The following is a 21,569-nucleotide window of genomic DNA, read 5'->3' as shown; positions in this document are numbered from 1 at the left end:
CCATTACGGCGAACAAACCTGACTGACCAAAACGCCCTTCGGAAATTAAAAAGAACTACCACTACGGATTATGAGTGTAAAATTTTAGTTCAATCGGTAAACTGGTTCTGGAGTAGAAGATTTTTAAAGATTAAATTGTGATTTCACAAAATCCAACATGGCGGCCAAACCACGTGACCGATCGAAATGTTTTTATGCAAACTTGAAAGAGATCACTGTAAGGATGACATGAGTAAAATTTGAGCTTAATCGGTGTTGTTGTTCTGGAGAAGAATATTTTTAAAGATTAAATAACGATTTTTTGCAAAATCCAATATGGCGGCCAAACCACGTGACCGATCCAAACGCCATTTGCAAACTTGAAAGAGATCACACTTTAGATGATAGACGTAAAATTTTAGTTCAATCGGTGAATCGGTTCTGGAGAAGAAGATTTTTAAATATTAAATTGTGATTTCGCAAAATCCAATATGGCGGCCAAACCGCGTGACCGATCAAAATGTTTTTTTGCAAACTTGAAAGACATCACTGTAAGGATGACATGAGTATAATTTCAGCTTAATCGGTGTTTTGGTTCTGGAGAAGAAGATTTTTAAAGATTAAATTGTGATTTCACAAAATCCAATATGGCGGCCAAACCACGTGACCGATCGAAATGTTTTTATGCAAACTTGAAAGAGATCACTGTAAGGATGACATGAGTAAAATTTGAGCTTAATCGGTGTTGTGGTTCTGGAGAAGAATATTTTTAAAGATTAAATAACGATTTTTTGCAAAATCCAATATGGCGGCCAAACCACGTGACCGATCCAAACGCCTTTTGCAAACTTGAAAGAGATCACACTTTAGATGATAGACGTAAAATTTTAGTTCAATCGGTGAATCGGTTCTGGAGAAGAAGATTTTTAAATATTAAATTGTGATTTCGCAAAATCCAATATGGCGGCCAAACCGCGTGACCGATCAAAATGTTTTTTTGCAAACTTGAAAGAGATCACTGTAAGGATGACATGAGTAAAATTTCAGCTTAATCGGTGTTTTGGTTCTGGAGGAGAAGATTTTTAAAGATTAAATAACGATTTTTTGCAAAATCCAATATGGCGGCCAAACCACGTGACCGATCAAAATGATTTTTGCAAACTTGAAAGAGATCACTGTAATGATAACATGAGTAAAATTTGAGCTCAATTAGTGTTTTGGTTCTGGAGAAGAAGATTTTTAAAGATTAAATGAGTATTTTAGAGTATCCAATATGGCGGCCAAGGTCACGTGACCGCATGCGATTTTATTTGCAAATTGTAAAGACCTTAGGTCATGCTTGCTATACAAAAAATTTCAAATCGACTAGACCCCTACGTCTTCTGCAGAAGCCATTTTTAGGTTTTTGGAAAATCCAATATGGCCGCCAGGTCACGTGACCAATCAAAATTTCAAGGGTCAGGTGCACGAGTACTAATTGGCTCCTATTAGCCCTGCAATTTTGAGAAGTTTTCGTTCAGCCGTTCGAGAGATCTAGGTGAGCAAAGAAACGGCAGAAGAAGAAGAAGAGGAAGTCAGTAGAACTTGAGCAATAACAATAGGGTCCCAGCCGGTCCGCTTGGGCCCCTAATAACATCACCGAATGGCGGTGTGCTCTCGAAAATGTTTGAGCTGACATTTAATGAGTCGTTAATGCAGTATGAGGGATTGATGACATCGGAACTAGTAAAAAGATGTTAACTGGATATTTAGCTTATATGTAGAAATTTCATGGCGCATTGATCTCTTTTCACATATACAAGTTCAGAAATTCAAATCCGGTTTGGCAGCAAATATATCTCCACTGTAATTTTTCTCTGAGAACTATTCCAATATCACATTTTTCGAGTTCTAACAAAACGGAAAGTGTAAAACATAGTTTCATTTTGTGTCTTTAACTTCACCAGGGGTTTTCATTTCTATGGAGATCATATACTGTAAATTCTCAGTGATTTCTGGTTGATTGTGTAACTTTGCCATGTCACATGACTTTAGCTGGTCAATAAGACTATTATGCACAATTATTCCCTATGACATATAGTATAAATGTGTTATGAGCTTGTCTGTTGCGAGCAAATCTTTATTTCTGGTACCAGGGATTGTCACCAACTTTGAGGCAGAATATGTCTTAGGGATAGTTTTTCCAACACAAAAAACTTTTCCACTTTTCTGATCTGAGCTATCTGCTTGTGACGACTCATCATTTAGAAGCCTGTGTTGAGCAAATAAGTTTCTACCCTTTTTTCAATGAAAATACGATTTCAATTCATCCATAGAGCTACCATATAGTGGTAGCGGATACAAGCTGATGAAAATCCTGCCCCTTCAAAAAGTGCATCATGACTTGCCCGTTTGATGGAGCATGCCAACAATTCTGCTCCTCTCTCGAAACTGCCATTGGACATTACCACGTGGAGTGGCGTGTTAGATAATTTCATTTGATAAATAGTTTAATTCCTGATTCAGTAAAGTGTTGAACTTTTAGGGAAGTCTGGACTTTCACAAAAACACTCTTAAAACCACAGCCCACTTATATTCTTTTATGGTTGTAAGACTATTTTACTTGCATGGAAAATTACTCTCCCCTCCTGTAAAATTACCACAATTGCCAAAATTTTTGAAATCTTGTAGTTTAATTTTGTGCAGTTTGCTTCTTGAATTTGAAGAAAGGTTTGATTCATGGAGACCGATCTTTTTATTCTAATCTAGAAAAATGGGCCTGCTCTCAATCTATTCTTGATGATCTCCTGACTTTGGTACTAGGTTACTTGCAGTCAAGTACAAATTTAATGCAAACTGTTCGTTGTCTATTGGTCGAACAAAATGACAAGCAGATGCACAACATATGGTAGAACATACTGACATTGTTTATTTTAAAATCAACAACTGAAAAAATTCTCTGGTAGAATTAAAACATCTGAGATAGCAAAAAATCCATGGTGAAAACTCTGAAAAATATCATCATAATTATACATACTCTCTTAATATTGAGAAAAAAATATTAGTCGACTGAAGGTGACATAATTATATAATAATACACATATCTATTTAGATTGAGGACTTTGAGCGGCTCAGATTTTTTATGGAGAGTTGGTCAAACTGGGTTTGGCCATTTGAAGTGACAAACTGATTTGCTGCTGATTAAAACAATTCCAATACTGCATATCGTTAAAACGTGACAACTGTCGCTCATTTATAAGGCACCATAATGACAGTAAGCAGTCAATTTGCATAACATAAACCAGTACCTGATGTCATTACAATGCACAAGGCATTGCATGCCAGTTTCACTCATTTTCTTAACAACTGTGTTTTAGAACACTGGCAAATGTTGTACCCTCTGCAAACTTTCTCCTTATCTAACCCCAATCCTGCCAGGCAGTACTGTTTCCCATCTACCAAGTAAGCATAGTGGTATTGGGCCAACTCCATACATATTTTCACCTACTTGTGGTGGTATGGTATACTATTCCAGCAGGTTTGGTCAGTAAAAAGTTAAATTTCCAGAATCTAGGTATTCAAGGGCCTTTAAATATTATAGTTTTTATTAAGTGCAACATATGGGACCTGTTACACCTCATTGGGTTTTACAGACTTGACTGGATGGTGACATATGAACTTGGCAGGATCAAGGTTAACCAAAATGATTGTTTATATGGAAATTTGGGACACACTACTGTTTCTCTGTATCAGGAAATGTGGGCACAACTGAAGATCACTGTTCCCAAACAGAATTGTGGAAATAATTAGGTTTCCTTAGGGGGCCCTCTGTTGCTTTATGAAGCAACCTGACCCCCCAGGATTATAGTGATTTTTGAAATTGCTCAGAAGGGCCCAGCATTGTTCGGTCTTGCCGAAATGTGAATAAAAAGGTCACACATAACGCTGACACCCACAATTTTTTGTCTACAGTAGGAAGATAGCAAGGCTAGTACAACTGCTCAGAGGTAACAGGAGAAGCAAAAATCCAAGTTTGCGACAAAGGAGAAACATCTGCTATTATTGTACTCTGTGGTCAAATCTACAGCTGGAGACAGTTACAGCACATATTTTACAGCAGTTGGTTTATACTAATGAATAATTTGTTCATTATATACAATGTCAGTTTGGACTAAGACACAAAAAAGTGGGAAATGAAACCAACTGGTTTATCAAACTTTATGAGAGCTATCAAAACTCTTACGATGTATTGTTTAATTCCGTAAACTGCTGCTCAGCCAGATACTTAAACTTTGTAAAATTTCTGAAAGACAATACCTGTAAAAATTTTACTACTGTTGTCAAATTATTTATAATGGTAATGACTGTGAACACTTTGATTGCTAAATGTCAGAAAATTAACACTGAAAAAAATTGATTGTTTCAAAAACTATACTCTAAAGGATAAGAGGAACAACAGCTTTCTAAAAATAGTCACTGTGGTTCTGGGCTGTGGTTCCAAGTTACACAATGTTAGGAGTACGATTTTTCATGAAACCATTCATATTCCTCGGCCACAGATTTAATATTTCTGCTTTTAGCAAATATTTTCCTACTGCTCGGCAACACCACATTACACTGAAATGTTGAACTTGGCCTGGAAGAGGAACATATCATATAAATAGCTTGAATTTCAATTGAAAAAAATAATGGCCAGCTGGGCAAAATGCTGCAAAATATCACTGTAACACGTCAGCAGATACAAAATTAATTTGTCTTTTATTAATCTATAATAATTAAGATCAGCAGCTCTCAGATAAATGATTGATAAAGATGGCCACTTGAAAAACAGAATGAACATGTAACCCTGTACATATTACAGTTTGAAGTTACACAACATGTCAACTGTATACATGTAGGAGAGCAAATAAGAAACTGATGGACTACAGGGACATTATGTTGTCTTGAATTAAACAAAGTAGTGAATGTGAACAGGGAAATTCATGAACAGGCGAACAAAAAAGCTTGAAACAGTCATGTGTATGGTCAGCCCACTTCATTCACCCCTGTAGTGAGATTTGCTTGCACAGGGTGAATTGAACCATTTCGCCATGATGTATTGTTTTCAGTTTTCAATAAGGTGGGTGAATCAATATACAGAGACTCTGGGAGTGAAAGAATTCATTCAAGCTGTATACATCCTGCAAACAAAACATACAGGACACATACAGAACTGAGGAGAAAAATGCATTTCTTGATGTGGTTTGTGAAGACTGCTCAGAACCACCAGTATCTGATGTACACGAGGAGCATGATGATGATAACGACTATGGCAGCGATTTTTGCGTGCGTTGATCTGAGGTTCAAATATTTGGCGTCTTGTCTGTACTTCTTGGATAAAGTTGAAAGATTGCTGGCTTTGTCATCAAGAACTGCAATGAAAGGGAAAAAAATTAGATAATGGATGGCCTAAGTTTGTTGCTGTCTACATTCTCAAAGTGCACTTCATGCATAGACCTCTACTCCAATGCATATATGAACGAGAGATGACTCTCGTGTATTTATTGCATATATAGACCTCTACTCCAATGCATAGCAGGCTTTCACGAGGTGTACACGCTCTGTATATTATTTAATTGACATATAGAACTATGGAAAACATTTACATATTTTTGAAAAGCTAGAACACTTTTTAGTCTTGTTCATTCGTGACAAACAAAACATCAGCAAAACAATGGCTTTTTGTGATATACATGTAGTAAGCTTGACTCCACACATTTAAATCACATATGTGACAATTTAACCCCTTCAACCATAGTGGTTTGGTCCAATCCTTTGTTTTCCATTGTAAAGCTGGACATCTATACAGGGAAATGGGGTGAAAGGGTTGAGCTGACAGACAGACAGACAGTGCGACGTAACATTTTGTAAGTAAAATATGTTTTTCCCTACTCACACACACGATGTTTCACTCAAGGATCTGCAATACTTGCACACACACACACACACACACACACACACACACACACACACACACACACACAGACACACAGAAAGGTACACTACACCATTTCAATGTTCACCAAGGAACGAATGATTACCGTATTTTGCCTGTTTGAAGTATATATATAACCTAATCAGGTGGACTTTCTCATTGCAAAAGGCATGCATAGAAACAAGAATGCCTATATCGGCCAAAGAAAAAGAAAAACGGGCAACAGATTAGATGCACAATCAGCTCTCAGGGTCAATTAGTACCCATTCACTTACCAGATAAAGCTACACCCCTGGCTAACACATCATCAATATTCTGTACCATGATCCTTTGCACATCTTGAAGTTCACTGTTGAGGACGTTGACATGTCTCCTTGACCTTGCATCCATGTACGGCTTCTTTATTCTCTGTATGCAAGCGTCTGAGGAAGGAAAGTCAAGTCCAGAGTGTTTCAGTCCACTGGGAAAGAATCCCCATTGACAAATGTGTGTAATTCTCAATAAATTTAGAATCGACGGATAGCATGCTTTATTAAACCTTAACCAAATTTACAGCATTTGTGTAATTTATCTCACTGGAGCTGACATTTTTCTGCAGATTGCAACTTTTTGACGATTCACATTTTTTCCTGTTTGGGCACTTGATCATTATTTATGACTATAGACATTGAGGAAGACTGATTGAGCACAGTAACCTTTGTGCACGACATTTCCTCTGCCTGCCGTAGACGTTAATTTACATACGAGTCACTGATTGTGAAGAGCCAATGTTAACATTCTTCTGAATACAAACACTGCATGTTTCACCGCTTGGTCACTGTGAATGGCCATAGTGAACTACTATACCCCTTTTCCTGCCAAGTCCATATTTCACCATCAGGTCAAGATGGTTAAAATTAATGAAACACAACATATTCCATATGGTGTATTTCAACATAATACTGTACATTTGAAAGCTGTTGAAAACATAAATACTGTAAACTTGATTTTTTTGGACTAAAGATGCTATAACAGACCAAGCCAAGTGGGTGAAAATATGTCATGTTTTGGCTCAATACAGCTTTTTACTGACTTGGCTGATGGGGAAGTGATACTGTCTGGCAGGAAAAGGGTTAAACCTTTAGAGCTGAAAAATTACCCAAAGATCCTAGACAATCTACTATTCTGCAGTTGAAACTGCACTGGCTTCACAGCTACAACTGGAAATAGTACACTGTGACAAAACTGCAGCAAAAATCTTGAAAAGAGTATCTATCACTTCAATTGACATAACAGAAGTATGTATACATGGTCTCAACTGCTTTGATACTGGGTGTTCACTGTAGCTTACCAAATTCAATGAAACCGTATGGCCTAGATACCATGCTGACCCGCCGTCCATACTGTGCGTGAAATTCATTCTGTAGGTCATCTAAATATGTATAGGCTAACTTTTTGGGGTAAGCTCTCTCACATAGAACCAGATAACAAACTGCTTTGTCTATGAGATAGCTGAAAAAGAAGAAAGATAATGGTGGTGAGAGTCAAGTTTGACTAAAATATTTGTACTGAATGTACAAATGTTACCAAAACAAACAGATCTTAGTAGCAAACATTCTATTTCAGAATTTTATTTTAGTTTATTTATTTATAACAAGTGCACAAAGAAAAGCAGGTTTGTATTGTCGCCTGCCATTAGCATAAGAGGGCAGACTGTAACACCAGTCCCCTCCAATCACACAGACTATCATAGTCCCTGTGTGGTGCCATAACTCTGCTTTTGGCTGGCCTATTTTTTCTGACAGAAAAAACAGACAGAAATAGCAAACAGACCATTAAAACCCAGTAGACATGCAAAGTCTTGAAACAAAAGAGACAAAAGGCTTGGAAATTATATTCTAATTTTAAAGATTGGCAAGTACCAGCACATACATGTAGCACACTACTGCAGGCTTCATATGAGCTGTACGGTAGGTAATCCTAATCAATGTCTAATTATTTCTATGTTCCACATGCACACTGCACATATGCCCATATGAGCTTGGTGCAAGTAGATTTCAAGACCAACTTGCACACTGTGCATGTTGAAAATAATACTACCTAATCATTGAATCATTCTGTAAATTTAGTTATGTAAATTGGCAAAATTTACATAATTTATTACAAATCAAAATAAATTAACTGACTGAAAGCATGAAGCCACATGTCATTCCAGATGAAGAAGTCTTGCGAAACACAATATTCTGTTTGACAATGCCTAACCTTTGACTCTCTCACAGCCCCTTGTACAGTTCACCACACAACTCGTATCTTGAAGCATATGGTGATGCGCCCCTCAACGGTCTTCATAGCAAGTGAGGCTCGCTGAGCCAGCTTGGCTAACTCGTTGAGAGACTTTGCCTCTCCAGCTTCATCAGCTCAAAGCCGAGCTGCTCTAGGCTCACCTGCTGACAGCACTTGCAAGGTTTGAGGCGTAGCTGTCGAGGGGCTGTGAGAGAGTCTGACCTGGCCTAAAAGTAAATATTACCAACATGTCATGGGCCATACTCCATGGATCTGAAATAAAGACTGCATAAGATCGCAGGGGAAATTAATATCTTTTTCTTATGGTACTGGTGAAATCTGACATTGTGCAGGTACCAAAAAGCTGGCGCTTGCCGATTCAAAACCTGACATGTACAGTGTATGTGTTGGCAAAAAATTACATTTTGACACCTGATATTGTACAATCAACAGTCATTGACTGGAAAGGGGTTTTACATGTAGTTGGTTGTATTGATTTCAAATATGGTTGAGAAGACATGTACATCCTATGGGAATTACCTAGTTCAACGAAAGGCTGACACAGAATTAGAGTACACTTGGCTCATATTATATCATATTATAGTTAAACATGATCCTAGGGAGCATAATTATTTACCATTTGGAAAACTTCAGTAAGACAAGTATATTACTCCTACATTGAAGATTAACCCTTTGAGTGCCAAAGTCTATTTTTGTCCCCTTTATAACATAGACCCCAGTCAATTTTTCTCAGATTTTTGCCAAAATTATTAGAAACAAGTCATTGACAATGACACAGTCCCCACTTGTTCATGGGTACTTTAACCCTTTTCCTGCCGAGCGTCCTTGTCCGTTATCCTGCCAAGTCAGTAGAAAACCGCCCCATAATATGTGCCTGCAAAAGATTGGCTCTCCCGCACGTTATCCTGCCAGCCATTTTGGCAGAAATTGCCCATTTTCAGGGTAGTTTTAGCTGTACTTATACGTGTTAGACTTCGATAATTTCTACATGCCCGTAGACAGGGGAAGGAGCTCAAGGGTTACTGCAGAAAAAAATTGAGGTCACGGCTTTGTTTGCCCCTGGGAGTGCGTTATTTTATTGCCGTTTCATGTTTATTTTTTCGGAAATAAACTCCTTCAGTATTGCGCACATCCGCTAGGCACAAACATCACCTCACTCGTCTGTTAGTCAGAGACCCTGGGGGTCGTGCTAGGGGTGTGGCGGCACCGGCAAACCTGTCCTGTTTCCCCAGGGTAGGGTCAATTGAATACGTACCTTCAACGACTTGGCAGTGTAGCACAAAACTACGTTTTTGCCGTTGTATTAACGACATGGCTGAGCCATTGAAGCACAGCTCCACGTAGTTTAGCCAGCTCAGTTGGGAGTTGGTTTACGAGTGTTACCGTTCATTACTGACTTAATCAAGTGGTCCTCAGTCAGGTACGGGTTGTACCGACATGGCTTGGGCTGCAGCTAACCAGTGATAACCAGTCACTACACCCAAGTCTTTAGTTCACTTTTGCGATGCACGGGTGCAACGCAATATGCTTCCATTGTTCTAGCCATCGACGTGTCCACATGCCTGGCAGCCATATTGTACTGCTAGCTGGTTTGCATAACAAAAGCAGTCCCTGCTCAGTGCAGGCGGTATCCCCGTAGCTTATTGACCTTATGTCACCTTTGAATTCTCTGTACGCAAACAGCGTACGTAGTTACTAATGCGTCGGCAAAAGGATACGTTTGCCTGCAAACCAGAGCCAATACTTCGGACGATGGAATAAATAAAAATCCAAAGCTACGTCCATTGAATGGCACGGCCAAGGCGGTGAAGGACGTTGCCTGGCTTGAACTTGCAGAGCTGAAGCCCAGCCTAGTACGTCGGACACCAGTTTGTAATGGTATTTCCGAGTCGTTCATATCCGTTCCATAGGAGGAACAAGTCGAGCCGTCCCGTCAAAAATACGTTCTCATTTTCAGTCACGCACAACTGAATAAGTGACTTTCGTCTCGCACCATCGGCACCATCTGCCAAGTCGTTTGCAAGAGGTAGCCTTCTAGATTAGCATTGCCGAGTTGGTCAAGTTCGGCAGCAATCTCTATAATGCCAGGCAGCCAAGTACGTCCAACTCCGCCAGAAAACGTCACCATGCTATCCTGCCAAGTCCGCTAAAAGCGGTAAAAAAACCCAGCCCCCCTCGGGTGTGGGGGACTGGCGGACAGGTTTCTGCACCTTTCCCTGTCTATCGACTCCCTGCGAACCCATTTCGAGGGGAAAAGGCGTTCCTTGTCAGAAAACCTCTCCTCGGATGACCCCTAAACGCACAGGGGATAGCAAAACGTAGTGCCGTCGACTTGGCAGGAAAGGGGGTACCCAAAAAGGGCCCGATTTCCACCGGGTTGGGAGAATAACGGTCACCAGAGCTTAGATTCTGGCTACACCGAATTTCAAGCGGATTTTCACCGACTTGGCAGGAAAAGGGTTAATTACAAGTTCTCAGAGAGGAAAGAGTCCTCTTTATTAATTAGGTCCGTGATTAAACAAGTCATTGATGATGAAATTGTCCCCACTTGTAAAAGGAGTATTAGTCTTGATGGGGCAGGGAAATGTGGCCATTAAGAAGTATCACTGGAGTGTATATGGTGAGATCTATGGGCACATAGGTCTATGTCGTTGTTCCCAATTTGAAACACATGAGACATATCCAAGTTATGGTTCTAAATTGGGAAAAAAGATCAGACCTCTAGCTGTATTGGCCAGCCAAGAAATACATATGCGCATAATAAATGAGGTACAAGATGTGACATCTTAAGGTCTAATATCCTATCAAAATTGGAGAGTATAGAACTTGTGGTTACTGAGTTATACATATATATGTATAATCAAGGTCAAAGGTCACGTGACATTTTGAAAAAAAAAATTGTATTGCTAATTAATCCCTCTATGCCAAAAATCAGACCTCTAGCTCTATTCGCTTGCCCAGAATTAGATATGTGCATAATTAATGAGGTAAAGCGTGTGTTGTCATAAGGTCTCCCATCCTACTAAATATAAAGGACATAGCACTTGTGGTTACTTATTTATTGACATAAAGATATATTTTAGGTAAAAGGTTATCGAGGTCACATGACATTTGGTCAAAAAATTTCTATCCTATAGTTATCCCTATATACCAAAAATCAGAAATCCAGCTCTATTGGCTTGCTAAGAATTAGATATGTGCATAATTAATGAGGTACAGTATGTGGCGTCATTAGGTCTTTCATCATACCAAATATGAAGGGTGTACCACTTGTGGTTACTGAGTTAAGGACAAATATGTATATTTCAGGTCAAAGGTCATTGAGGTCACGTGACATTTTGTCAAAAAAATTGTATTGCTTCAAGTCATCTCTATATACCAAAAATCAGACCTCTAGCTCTATTTGCTCGCTCAAAATTAGATATGTGCATAATTAATGAGGTACAATATGTGGCGTCATAAGGTGTCCTATCATACTATACATGAAGGGTGTAGCACTTGTGGTTACTGAGTTATGGACAAATATGTATATATGAGGTCAAAGGTCACGTTGTCACGTGACATCTTGTCAAAATATCTGAGATATCTGTGTTAACAGAGGGACATGACCCAATCTATAAGCCCCCTGGACTTCATCTGTGGGGCTAAAGACTGTGTCACTCCATCCTTTTTGCAATATGAATACGATGAGAAACTAATTTTTTATTTTTCTTGGCCTTTTAAATGGGAGTCTATGGAGAACTGACTTATACATGGGAGTCTATCGAGAACTGCCTTATACATGGAAGTCTATGGAGAACTGCCTTATACCGTACATGGGAGTCTATGGAGGTGTAAATTAAAAGTCCTCTAACACGGCCAAATTTGATCACATTGTGAAAAAAATCAACGTACATCTGTATGGGGTAGGGTACTATCCTTGTGCAAAGTTTGAAAGAAATTGACTTTGGCATGTCTGAGATATCTGCGTGAACAGATGGATGAACGGATGGACGAACCAACGGACTTGACCCAATCTATAAGCCCCCCAGACTTCATCCGTAGGGACTAAAAACTGTCACTGCATACTTTTTGCAATATGAATACGATGAGAAACTAAATTTTTCCTTTTCTTGGCCAATATACATGGGAGTCTAAGGAGAACTGCCTTACACATGGGAGCCTATGGAGAACTGCCTTATACATGGGAGTCTATGGAGGTGTAAACTAAAAAGTCCACTAACACAGCCAAATTTGATAGCATTGTGAAACAAATCAACGTACATCTGTATGGGGTAGGGTACTATCCTTGTGCAAAGTTTGAAAGAAATTGACCTGGGCATGTCTGAGATATCTGCGTGAACGGACGGACAGACGGACATAAATGACCCAATCTATACCGGTAAGTCCCCCGGACTTCGTCCATGGGGACCAAATACTGTAGCAAATGAAATGTGACGTCCTTTTTGGTCCACAATTATCGAAAAATAACAGAAAAATTCATAAAACTGGTAAAGTTTTGCACAGAAATTTTGGCGGGAGAAAATTACAGCGCTCAAAGGGTGAGATCAGCTACTTTTCAACCTACAAATGAATTTATCATAATTCTTATATAGTTTTTACCATGTGTACAAATACATGTAAATTCCCATTTACTGTAGGATCGAGGCGGGCTTGTATCAGTTTGTTACACTTGATTTGTGAAAGGTTGAAGCAGCTTGCAGTGAATCTTGCTTGAATACTGAGAAATGGGATGATGGTGTCCTACAATTTAACACACTGTAATTATCTGTGGAATACCCCTTTTCTTGCCAAGTTCATATTTTACCATCAGGCTAAGTTCGTTTGCACTATTGAAGCACAATATGTCCCATTCGGTGCATTTTAACGAAAAAATTGTACATTTGAAGGCCCCTGAAATTGCAGATACTGTAAACACTAAAATTTTATGGACTAAAGCTGTTGGAACAGGCTAAGCCAAATGGGTGGAAATACATAATTATGGTTTTGGCTCAATACTACTTTTCACTTTGTTGGCTGATTGGTTAGTGATACTGTCTGGCAGGAAAAAGGACACGCAGAACCTTAGGAACTTCAACCTGCTCAATTGACTGATGACTAAAAAAATTCTAGTCAGCTTGTAACGTGGAATCTCTCACTGCTCTAGAGCTCTGACAGCTGTAATTTTTGATGCATTTTTTAATATTATTAATACTTGTTTTGCAAATACATGTACTGTAATTCTTGTTCTACTTCCAATATTATGTCAGAAAGCCAAATGTTCAACTTGATGAAACAGCCAATATATGTATATGTATTGTCTAATTTTATCATCAATGGCTTACAAAATCCAAGTCCTAACTACATTTTCTTTGCCAACAAATTACATGTATATTACATATTGAACACAATGCATTGCATCAACATATGGTACTTGTGGATAATAATAAGATGTATATGTTCTGGGGAACAAAAATATTACAAATATCATGAAAAGTTACAGCTATTGGCCTACCACTTGTGGGGGCTCATTTTGAAGCTATAAAAGGAGTAAATAAAGTTTCCAATGGCTTAATTTTGTGAAAATTGGAAACTTTATTTTCCTCAACAGAGATAACATACACTGGGATCTGAGCAATTTAAAATTTCAAATATCAGTAAATATTGGGCAATTTGTTTCTGTAGTACTAAAATTTGCATGGTGACCCCTGATTTTTATTGTTGATTTTGAAAGAGAATCTTGTAAGTTTGCTTTAGGAAAGTTTGAGCAAGATTTGTAAGTCTTTCATTTTTGAAGTGTGAACTACCTCAAGGCATGATGATCATTGATGATAGGGAGAATGGAAGTGTGGTTACTCACTGGAACATCATTGATCCTGTTTCAATGCTACATCTAATTGGTGAGTTATCATCTAACTTCCTGAACAGCATCTTTGCTTGGTTTTGATAATCTGTGATATTCAGGTTCTGAAAAATACAAAAAGAACAGTTGAAGTAGTGAAAAAAAAGAGAACAAAAGCCAGGGTGTTCTTTATTCAGTGAGTGAGCAAGTAAATTACTTTTCTCAGGCGTGTGCTGGCTTTTGAAAGGTGAGGTATTTATGAACTTTGTTGTTCAGATACTTGGTAAACCATTTACATACTGATCACATATCCAGTGTTGTCCTTATATTTAAAAGTAGCCAGCTAATTTAAGAAAGTAGACTGGTGGACAGCGAGGCAACAAAGTGACCGAGTGGCGAGTGAGCGTAGCGAACGAGGGGGGAGAGCGCGAGAGGGAAAGACGAAAAATGAAATTTTGGAGTGGACATGGTGTTCTCTGGTGGCATCTGAGGTGACGTTTGACTAATTCATTGAACATTTAGCTGAGACTGAAACAGTACTTTTGTTGTGTGTCTTAGACGTGGTTCATATTCAATTCAATCAGAAAAGAGTTAATTAACTTTGGGACCACGTCAAAAGATGGATGTCGAATAAAAAACTTAATTCTTTAAGTTTTGTCCCACTCTTTGAAACTTAATTGATGAATATTTATCATATGTTCCCATTATTTCTTTACTGTGATAATTCCAATTGCACTTAAACACAATCAGGATGGAAAATTGAAAATAACGACAGTATTCTAATGAAAAACACATTTACTTTTGTTAAAAAACTTATCGGTAAGATAATTCAATGTAATGTAAACACATGCACCAATATAAAAATGTCTATTTCAGACAACTAGAAGAAAAATAAGTTTTCCTGTTGCAATTACGGCAATGTAAGGAGTAAAAAGATGTAATTACATCATTGTTTCATAAGAATCCTCAACCAAATCAAACTATAACACCGTCTTTGTTGGATGAAAAACTTTTCAAAAGATTTAGATTTAAATTTGTATCTGTCCAACATCGACCTTATGACGTGGTCCTTTAGTAACATATTCTATTGATGGCCCTTATTATCTAAAAATACCGCAATTATATGGTGTCGCTCAAATTTGATCAGAATTGGTATATACCAGTATGGGTTACCAATGATCAACAATAAATGTTGTTTCTATCTGTTCAGTGGAGGAAAATTCTATGTTGATGTTATGACAATAATTTCTGCACAGTACAACCAGAAAAACAACAAGAAATATTTAAACTAGAAAAATAGGAATGACAAAAGTAATTAAGGTCTGAAACTTTAGGTACTGGAGGTCAACTTTAGCAACATACATAGCAGAAACAAGCCCCTCTTAGTTTGAGTATAGATGGTCTTCGCCCCCTCTACTGTCTATTGTTTCATCAGGTCTGTTAATATGTAACAGTTCATAAACAATGACAGGAAATGATTCAAGATCAGTGGAGTTGGCCTGTTTCTTACTGGCCTGCACATTTGCAGGATTTCACTTTTTCTTACCTCATTTGCACATTTTTGACACTGATGTGTTCATTTGAACAAATTCACATCTCAACCCCTACATCTACCTGTACACCAAATACTGAGACGGTAGCTTTGGCGGTATGGGAGCCGGTGTGTGACGGACATACATCCGCACATACCCACAAATATACAGACATGCAAATCAGATGCAAATGAACTGCTTCAGCTTATACGATAACCTCACATTGGTATACCAAATGTGAGCTAAAAATGACACCCAATAAAATGAAATATCCTGATATACCATACCCTTAATTTTAACAGTGTGTATACACGCAGACACGTATAGCATATCAGTAGGTAGACAAGGCTGTCGGAGAGAACAGTGTAAAACGGTCGGAAACTCAACTGCCGGTGACTGTAAGTAACGATAGCAACACACATGCCTGTGACCGTGGATTCTAGTACGTAATAATCAATGAAAATAAAATGCCCATTCAAATTTAAAACAGTTGGTTCTAAAAAAAAAAATTCAGTTCTAGCTCATTTTTTAAAATCTAGAAAATGCGTCGGTATTGCTCTGAGAATAACTTGATTTGTTGAGAAGATTATCATACTTGTAGTGACATTGGCAGCCGGCGCGGCGGGGGAAAACTAGCTGCACTCTAGTGAACTTCGAATCGTCGATCAAAATCACATCTTTTGGTGCTTTTCTCTCACAAATTCAGCGAAATTGAAGTTTATCACGCATAAACTAAATGTATTGTTGGAATCAAGTATACCTTTTGAACAGGCTTTCTTTGGGAAAAATATTCCATCAGCAAGGTCCCAGTGGCTGACTCTACATTTCTTTTTGACGTCATCGTCAAAGATGACCTAAGATCACGTTCATACCAATCAAACCAATCACCCTGCTCGTAACAAAGATAACACCATAGGCATCTCCATTAGCCAATCACACTACATGTATTTAACAAGTGACAGTGCAATCCCGAAATTAATAGGTCTATAAAAATAATCTACCGGTAATAACATTAAAAGTAGCTGGGGAAAAATGTGAACAAACTCTAATCTGCACACATTGAGAGCAGCACCTGTGACTTGCTGTGTCTTGACACATTCCATCAAGTAACCTTATTATCATTTATTACAGCCTTACTGTGATCGCAATTCAGTGCATTAATTTGATTAGGAACATTTGGAGTTAGCAGGCCAGAGAAAGATGTACTGACCAGTTTCCATGGTAACCTGGTTCCAGTGAAGCCCTTCTGCGTTTTCGACATCAAGTAGGCGCTTAACACTAATGCAACATATCCATGCGCGCACTGCTATTTTGACTTTTGTTAAACTCTGTTCGATACTGGTTGATTATGGTCGAATTGTTTGAAAATGCCCTGCATGTCACTCAATATCATCTAGCATTAACTGTGAAGAGGCATGTAATAAAGATATTATTGCCTGAATACATTGGTTTGTGTCCCCTTGCAGCAGAAGACAATTTGCCCTCCTGGAGGCGGGCAAATTGTCATTTGCTCTCAGGCACAAAAAACCATGTATTCAGGCAATAATATACAGTATTATGACTGTCACAGTCCAAACCACTGTGGCATTACCCTGTGAGGATGGCTTATGTCTGTACACCAAATCCGCAGGTGCTATCTCAGGAAAAGACAGCACCTTATACCACAGTCCCATGGTTAGGGCTGTGTTTACACTATACATGTAGTGAGAAGCAACAACATCAAAAGGAAAATTCCCTAGATGAGATTTAACCTGATGAGATTATATAAACATAGGGCCAAAGTCCCTGAAGCTACTATAGACATGGATACAAAATTAAGTATTTCCTGACTGTATGAAATTATCTCACTTAGGTCATCCTAGGGACTTGTAAACCAAATATTAAAGCTGTCTGACCAGCAGTTTTGAAAGAACAAGCAACTCAACAGTTGACAGAGCTCTGCTGTGTTATGTAGAGAATAACCTTTTGTGACACATGTACTGATGAAGAAGGTGGATATCTTTGATTAACATTGTAAGTGAGTTCTGTTGAATAAGTTGAGACTGTACATACTCAGAGAAAGCACACTGAAGAGACAAATGTTTGAAACTTAAGAAGTTCAAGGTCATCAAAAGCATTGTAAGGAATCATGTAACTTTCATTGCACTGTTTACACAGATTGCATAATTGCTATAAATAGCACATGAGGAATCTTACAGCCCAGCTTTACCATAAAAACCCTATCACTTTGACCACTCTTTTAATTGACCACTCTATTTTTTTCCTCAAAAAGTAATTTATCCTTACCAAGTCAACCATAAATGGAAATTAGAACTTTCTCTATCTCTATCTCTATTGACTATTTTGAGCAATTTCTTTTAGATAACATACAGGGCACAATAAATGACGGTACAGAATATGTCAAAGTTGGGATTCAGGAAAGTTGCCTTTACATGTTTTAATCCTCCAAGATGATAAGCATTTCACTAGTATGAACTGTAAAAAAAAGTTGAATTTTCTGATAATTCTACACTAAAATTATTTTGGCTTTGATGATTCAATTAATTCAATTATTTAAAATCACATTAATTATTTTTTTCTGGGTGAATTGATAGGGTTTACACAGTACAAGAATTACATACAATGTAATTTGACCAAAAATGACAAAAAAATTCCTTAAAAATACACATTTGCATATTTCATCACAATTTGAACAAATCTAAGTTGGGTTACCCCTAGGGACCTGTATACCAAATAACAAAGCTGTCTGACCAGCGGTTATGAAGAAGAAAATTTTTTACCAAAAACACCTTTTTTGGCATTAATTTGCCTATTTTCAACAATATCAAAAAATTAAAAAAATTAGTTTCTCAAAATCATATTTTTCATCTACACAACAAATATCAAATCAGTAAGTACTGCGGTTCTCAAGATATTTGAGTGGATGGACGCCTCACAAACGGACATACATACATACATACATACATACATACATACAGACTGACGCCGGACGGATACCCATCCCAATAGCTTCTATAGACTATAGTCTATAGTATATAAAAACATACCTTTCAATGGGTTTAAAATGAAATAACAGCAAATGCTGGCAAAGTGTCAAGTAAGCTAGTATAAACTATGTACATGTACCAATCACACATGAACAATTGTGTGCCCACAGACCCTATAGAAAAACTTCACTAAGGTCAATGGTATACTATACTAACTTCCACAAATAGGTGCATTTTTAATTAATTAACTAATTGTTTTAAGTGATTACTTTTCAGGGCCTGTTTTCATTTCTGTTTAATTTCAAAATCATTGAAAATATTCCCTTTCTGTTTAAACCTTATCAGCAATATGTCCTTGTACTTAAAGCGCAGTGGTCGTTGTGCTGCGCATGCTCCTGAGGGGGTCCCCCCTTGCTGACAACATATCCGAGAATGCCGCATGAGGTTACGGGTTGATTATTATGTTTGTGATATTGCCGCTGATATGGCGGCTGATTTGTCACAAGCAAACCAACATACCAAATCTAACACGCAATAAAAGGTCAATTAATCTAAGTTAAATATCTGCTGAATATTGAACAGTAATTACACGCTGGATTGAGATCACATTTGATCATGATTTTCTATAATCAGTTGAATGGGGCTCGCTCTAGCTATGGAGCTAAACACTTACCCGTACGCGTGTATATGCCAACAGACTATCAGTGACAGGGCTCTGGTCTACGACATTGCTAGCGAGGACGAGAACTTTCATTTCAAGAGGCCTGACAGGAGTTGAGATCACAAACTATTTAAGGATGTATGAGCTGTACGCGCACATGGAATTTGTCACTTCCTATAGGATTACATTAAAATTTGCTGCAAAATCAATTTCTACTATTGTCATTTTCATGAAAATTTGCATAAAGCTCAGTCTAGAGAAATAAACAAAAGTGATCAAATAAAATGATACAGTCACTGGGCCAAATTTTGAGATAAACAGAATTGAATTATTTCGCCCATAGAAAATGCATTGGTGTGAAATGCTGATTCAGCATTTTTTCTCATAAATGGCAAAATTCATGGTCAAGTATCTCACAAACAAGCGCGGTAACCCCTATATTTATCACAAATTTTGATAAGTTACAAAGGAGAATCCAAAAATTGACAATTAAGAGAAATAACATTACTTTTAATTTTACCAATCATACATCCTTAAATAGATTTAAATGCAATAGAAAAACAAATGTTTTCCATGTATGGTATATAGGTACGTTATACAGGAACAGAACAATATGTACCACTCTTCCATAGTGACATAAACAGCTGGGTTTCCTAAAAACTATGTATAGGATAAAGCCCGAGTACGAGGGCTCTTCTGGTATATAAAGTCCAACCCAACGATAAAATGTCGAGGCCGCAGGCCGAGACATTTTATCGTAGGGTTGGACTTTATATACCAGAAGAGCCCGAGTACGAGGGTTTTATCCGACTTAAAAACTATCGCCCCTAACTGATATATTTTCGTTTTCAATGTGTTTACGTCAACCGTCCCCTTTGTCAATGTAACATGTTTAGGATATGAAGTAAAACTTTTATTTGTGAAATAGCCTTCCAATTTAATGGAACATCCTATAACTGCCCTAGGGCACATTATATAAATACCCTAGGGCACAGCAGATTTTGTGTTGCAGCTGGTTTCCGCTGTGTTACCAAATTTGAATATTAAAATGTACCAGATGTCTACAGAATATGACATGTTCACTTTTGATTGGACAGTACTTTACTACGGCGCTGTCATTCATTTCTGGAATTTGGTGACCAAGGCTTTATGAGTAAATAAAACACCCTGAATTGAGCACTCTGATTGGTCAATCAACAGTAGATAGTTTTTAATAATAAATTATGTGATGCACACTGTGGATATGTACTCTGTAGCTTACACTCAGCCAGTATGGAGTACCTGGAGACAATTAAACAAGCGAACAATGCACCAGTGACAGCTCTGTCTTTACACTGGCAGATAGTTCACATTCTGGTTCATTTAGGAAGCAGTTTGATCTAAGTGTCTGATTGATGCTATTAACACAGATGTCCCTGATAATCAATAACCATGGATATACAATGTATTTTTGTACATCCATGGATCATTAACTAAATAAGTAGTTTATTTATTTCTTCACAAATAGCACTACCACTGTTGTTTCAGTTTCTTAACATTGCCTTCATGCAATGCACACCTGCGCAAACCATCATAACTGTACGAATGCAATATATTTTCATACCATGGAGGTAGCAGATATCTCTCTATACAGACTGCAGTTACGTCAAGAAAACAGTTCCCTGTTGTCATCATGGTAGTGGGAGTCAGTACACCATACCATGAGACCAGATCTAAATCTGGTTTTTTGTTTGCAAACGTTATTTAACTTATTAGAGCCATGTTTCTAATATCAACAAACGCTATCAGGGCTACCCGACTAACGCTGACGTGGCTATGGTAAGTGTTGCGTTTCATTTAGTGAAGGTGAACATACGGTTCCTGAAGAGCATTGTCAATTTACATGTAATAAAATGGAACCAATGGGGTACCTGTTCATTCTCTTGTACGATTGATGCTGTAAGAATAAGCCCGTCTTTCACGCGGGCGATCATCGTTAGAAGAACCATTTTTTAAGGCGTCGCGGCTCTGTAGCAGTCGGAATGTAAACCTCCCGATCGTCGACGTGTACACAGAGGGGAAACACTCAATAAATTTCGCAGCTTACATCAATCGAATGAGTGGTAACTTCTACGAATATAAAATACACGACGACGCAAACGTGGCAGTTTGCGCATGTACGGAAACGGCTGACCGAACTCTTCCGAAATATACCGAGTTCATCATTATCGCAAACAACAGTTTGGACTTTCAGTTTTTATGATTAGATACCGAGTCTAAAATCGAATCGAATGTTTTATAAGGAAGATTTTGTACAAAATTTTCTCAAGCCAGATTCAAATGTACAATTTGAATAATATTGTATATGCACTCA

General features: G+C 37.9%; 1 protein-coding gene across 2 annotated transcripts; it reads right to left on the bottom strand.

The window, feature by feature from the left end:
* Positions 1-2,862: 2,862 nt before the first annotated feature.
* LOC139114432 (vesicle-trafficking protein SEC22b-like) lies at positions 2,863-21,395 on the bottom strand. Of its 2 annotated transcripts, XM_070676171.1 has the most exons (6): positions 21,127-21,350; positions 16,329-16,457; positions 14,055-14,161; positions 7,263-7,423; positions 6,208-6,354; positions 2,863-5,369 (listed from the first exon to the last, which is right to left on the bottom strand). In XM_070676171.1, the coding sequence occupies exons 1-6, from the start codon at positions 21,202-21,204 to the stop codon at positions 5,215-5,217; spliced, it is 777 nt and encodes a 258-aa protein (XP_070532272.1). In that variant the 5' UTR covers positions 21,205-21,350; the 3' UTR covers positions 2,863-5,214. The 2 variants fall into 2 exon arrangements, with proteins under 2 accessions (XP_070532272.1, XP_070532273.1); XM_070676172.1 differs by lacking the exon at positions 16,329-16,457 and having other exon boundaries at positions 21,127-21,395.
* Between the last annotated feature and the right edge of the window lie 174 nt (positions 21,396-21,569).

This window comes from Ptychodera flava, chromosome 16 (genome assembly GCF_041260155.1).
Source record: "Ptychodera flava strain L36383 chromosome 16, AS_Pfla_20210202, whole genome shotgun sequence".
Taxonomy (NCBI): domain Eukaryota; kingdom Metazoa; phylum Hemichordata; class Enteropneusta; family Ptychoderidae; genus Ptychodera; species Ptychodera flava.
This window is presented reverse-complemented; position numbering and strand designations above follow the sequence as displayed.

Excerpts from the sequence above, each read along its gene's own strand:
- LOC139114432 (XM_070676171.1), bottom strand. The coding sequence starts at position 21,204 with ATGGTTCTTCTAACGATGATCGCCCGCGTGAAAGACGGGCTTATTCTT. Across the intron at positions 7,424-14,054 it reads ACAGGATCAATGATGTTCCA|CTATCTCATAGACAAAGCAG; the intron begins GTGAGTAACCAC and ends CTTCTTTTTCAG. Across the intron at positions 5,370-6,207 it reads CAGGGGTGTAGCTTTATCTG|TTCTTGATGACAAAGCCAGC; the intron begins GTAAGTGAATGG and ends CTTTCATTGCAG.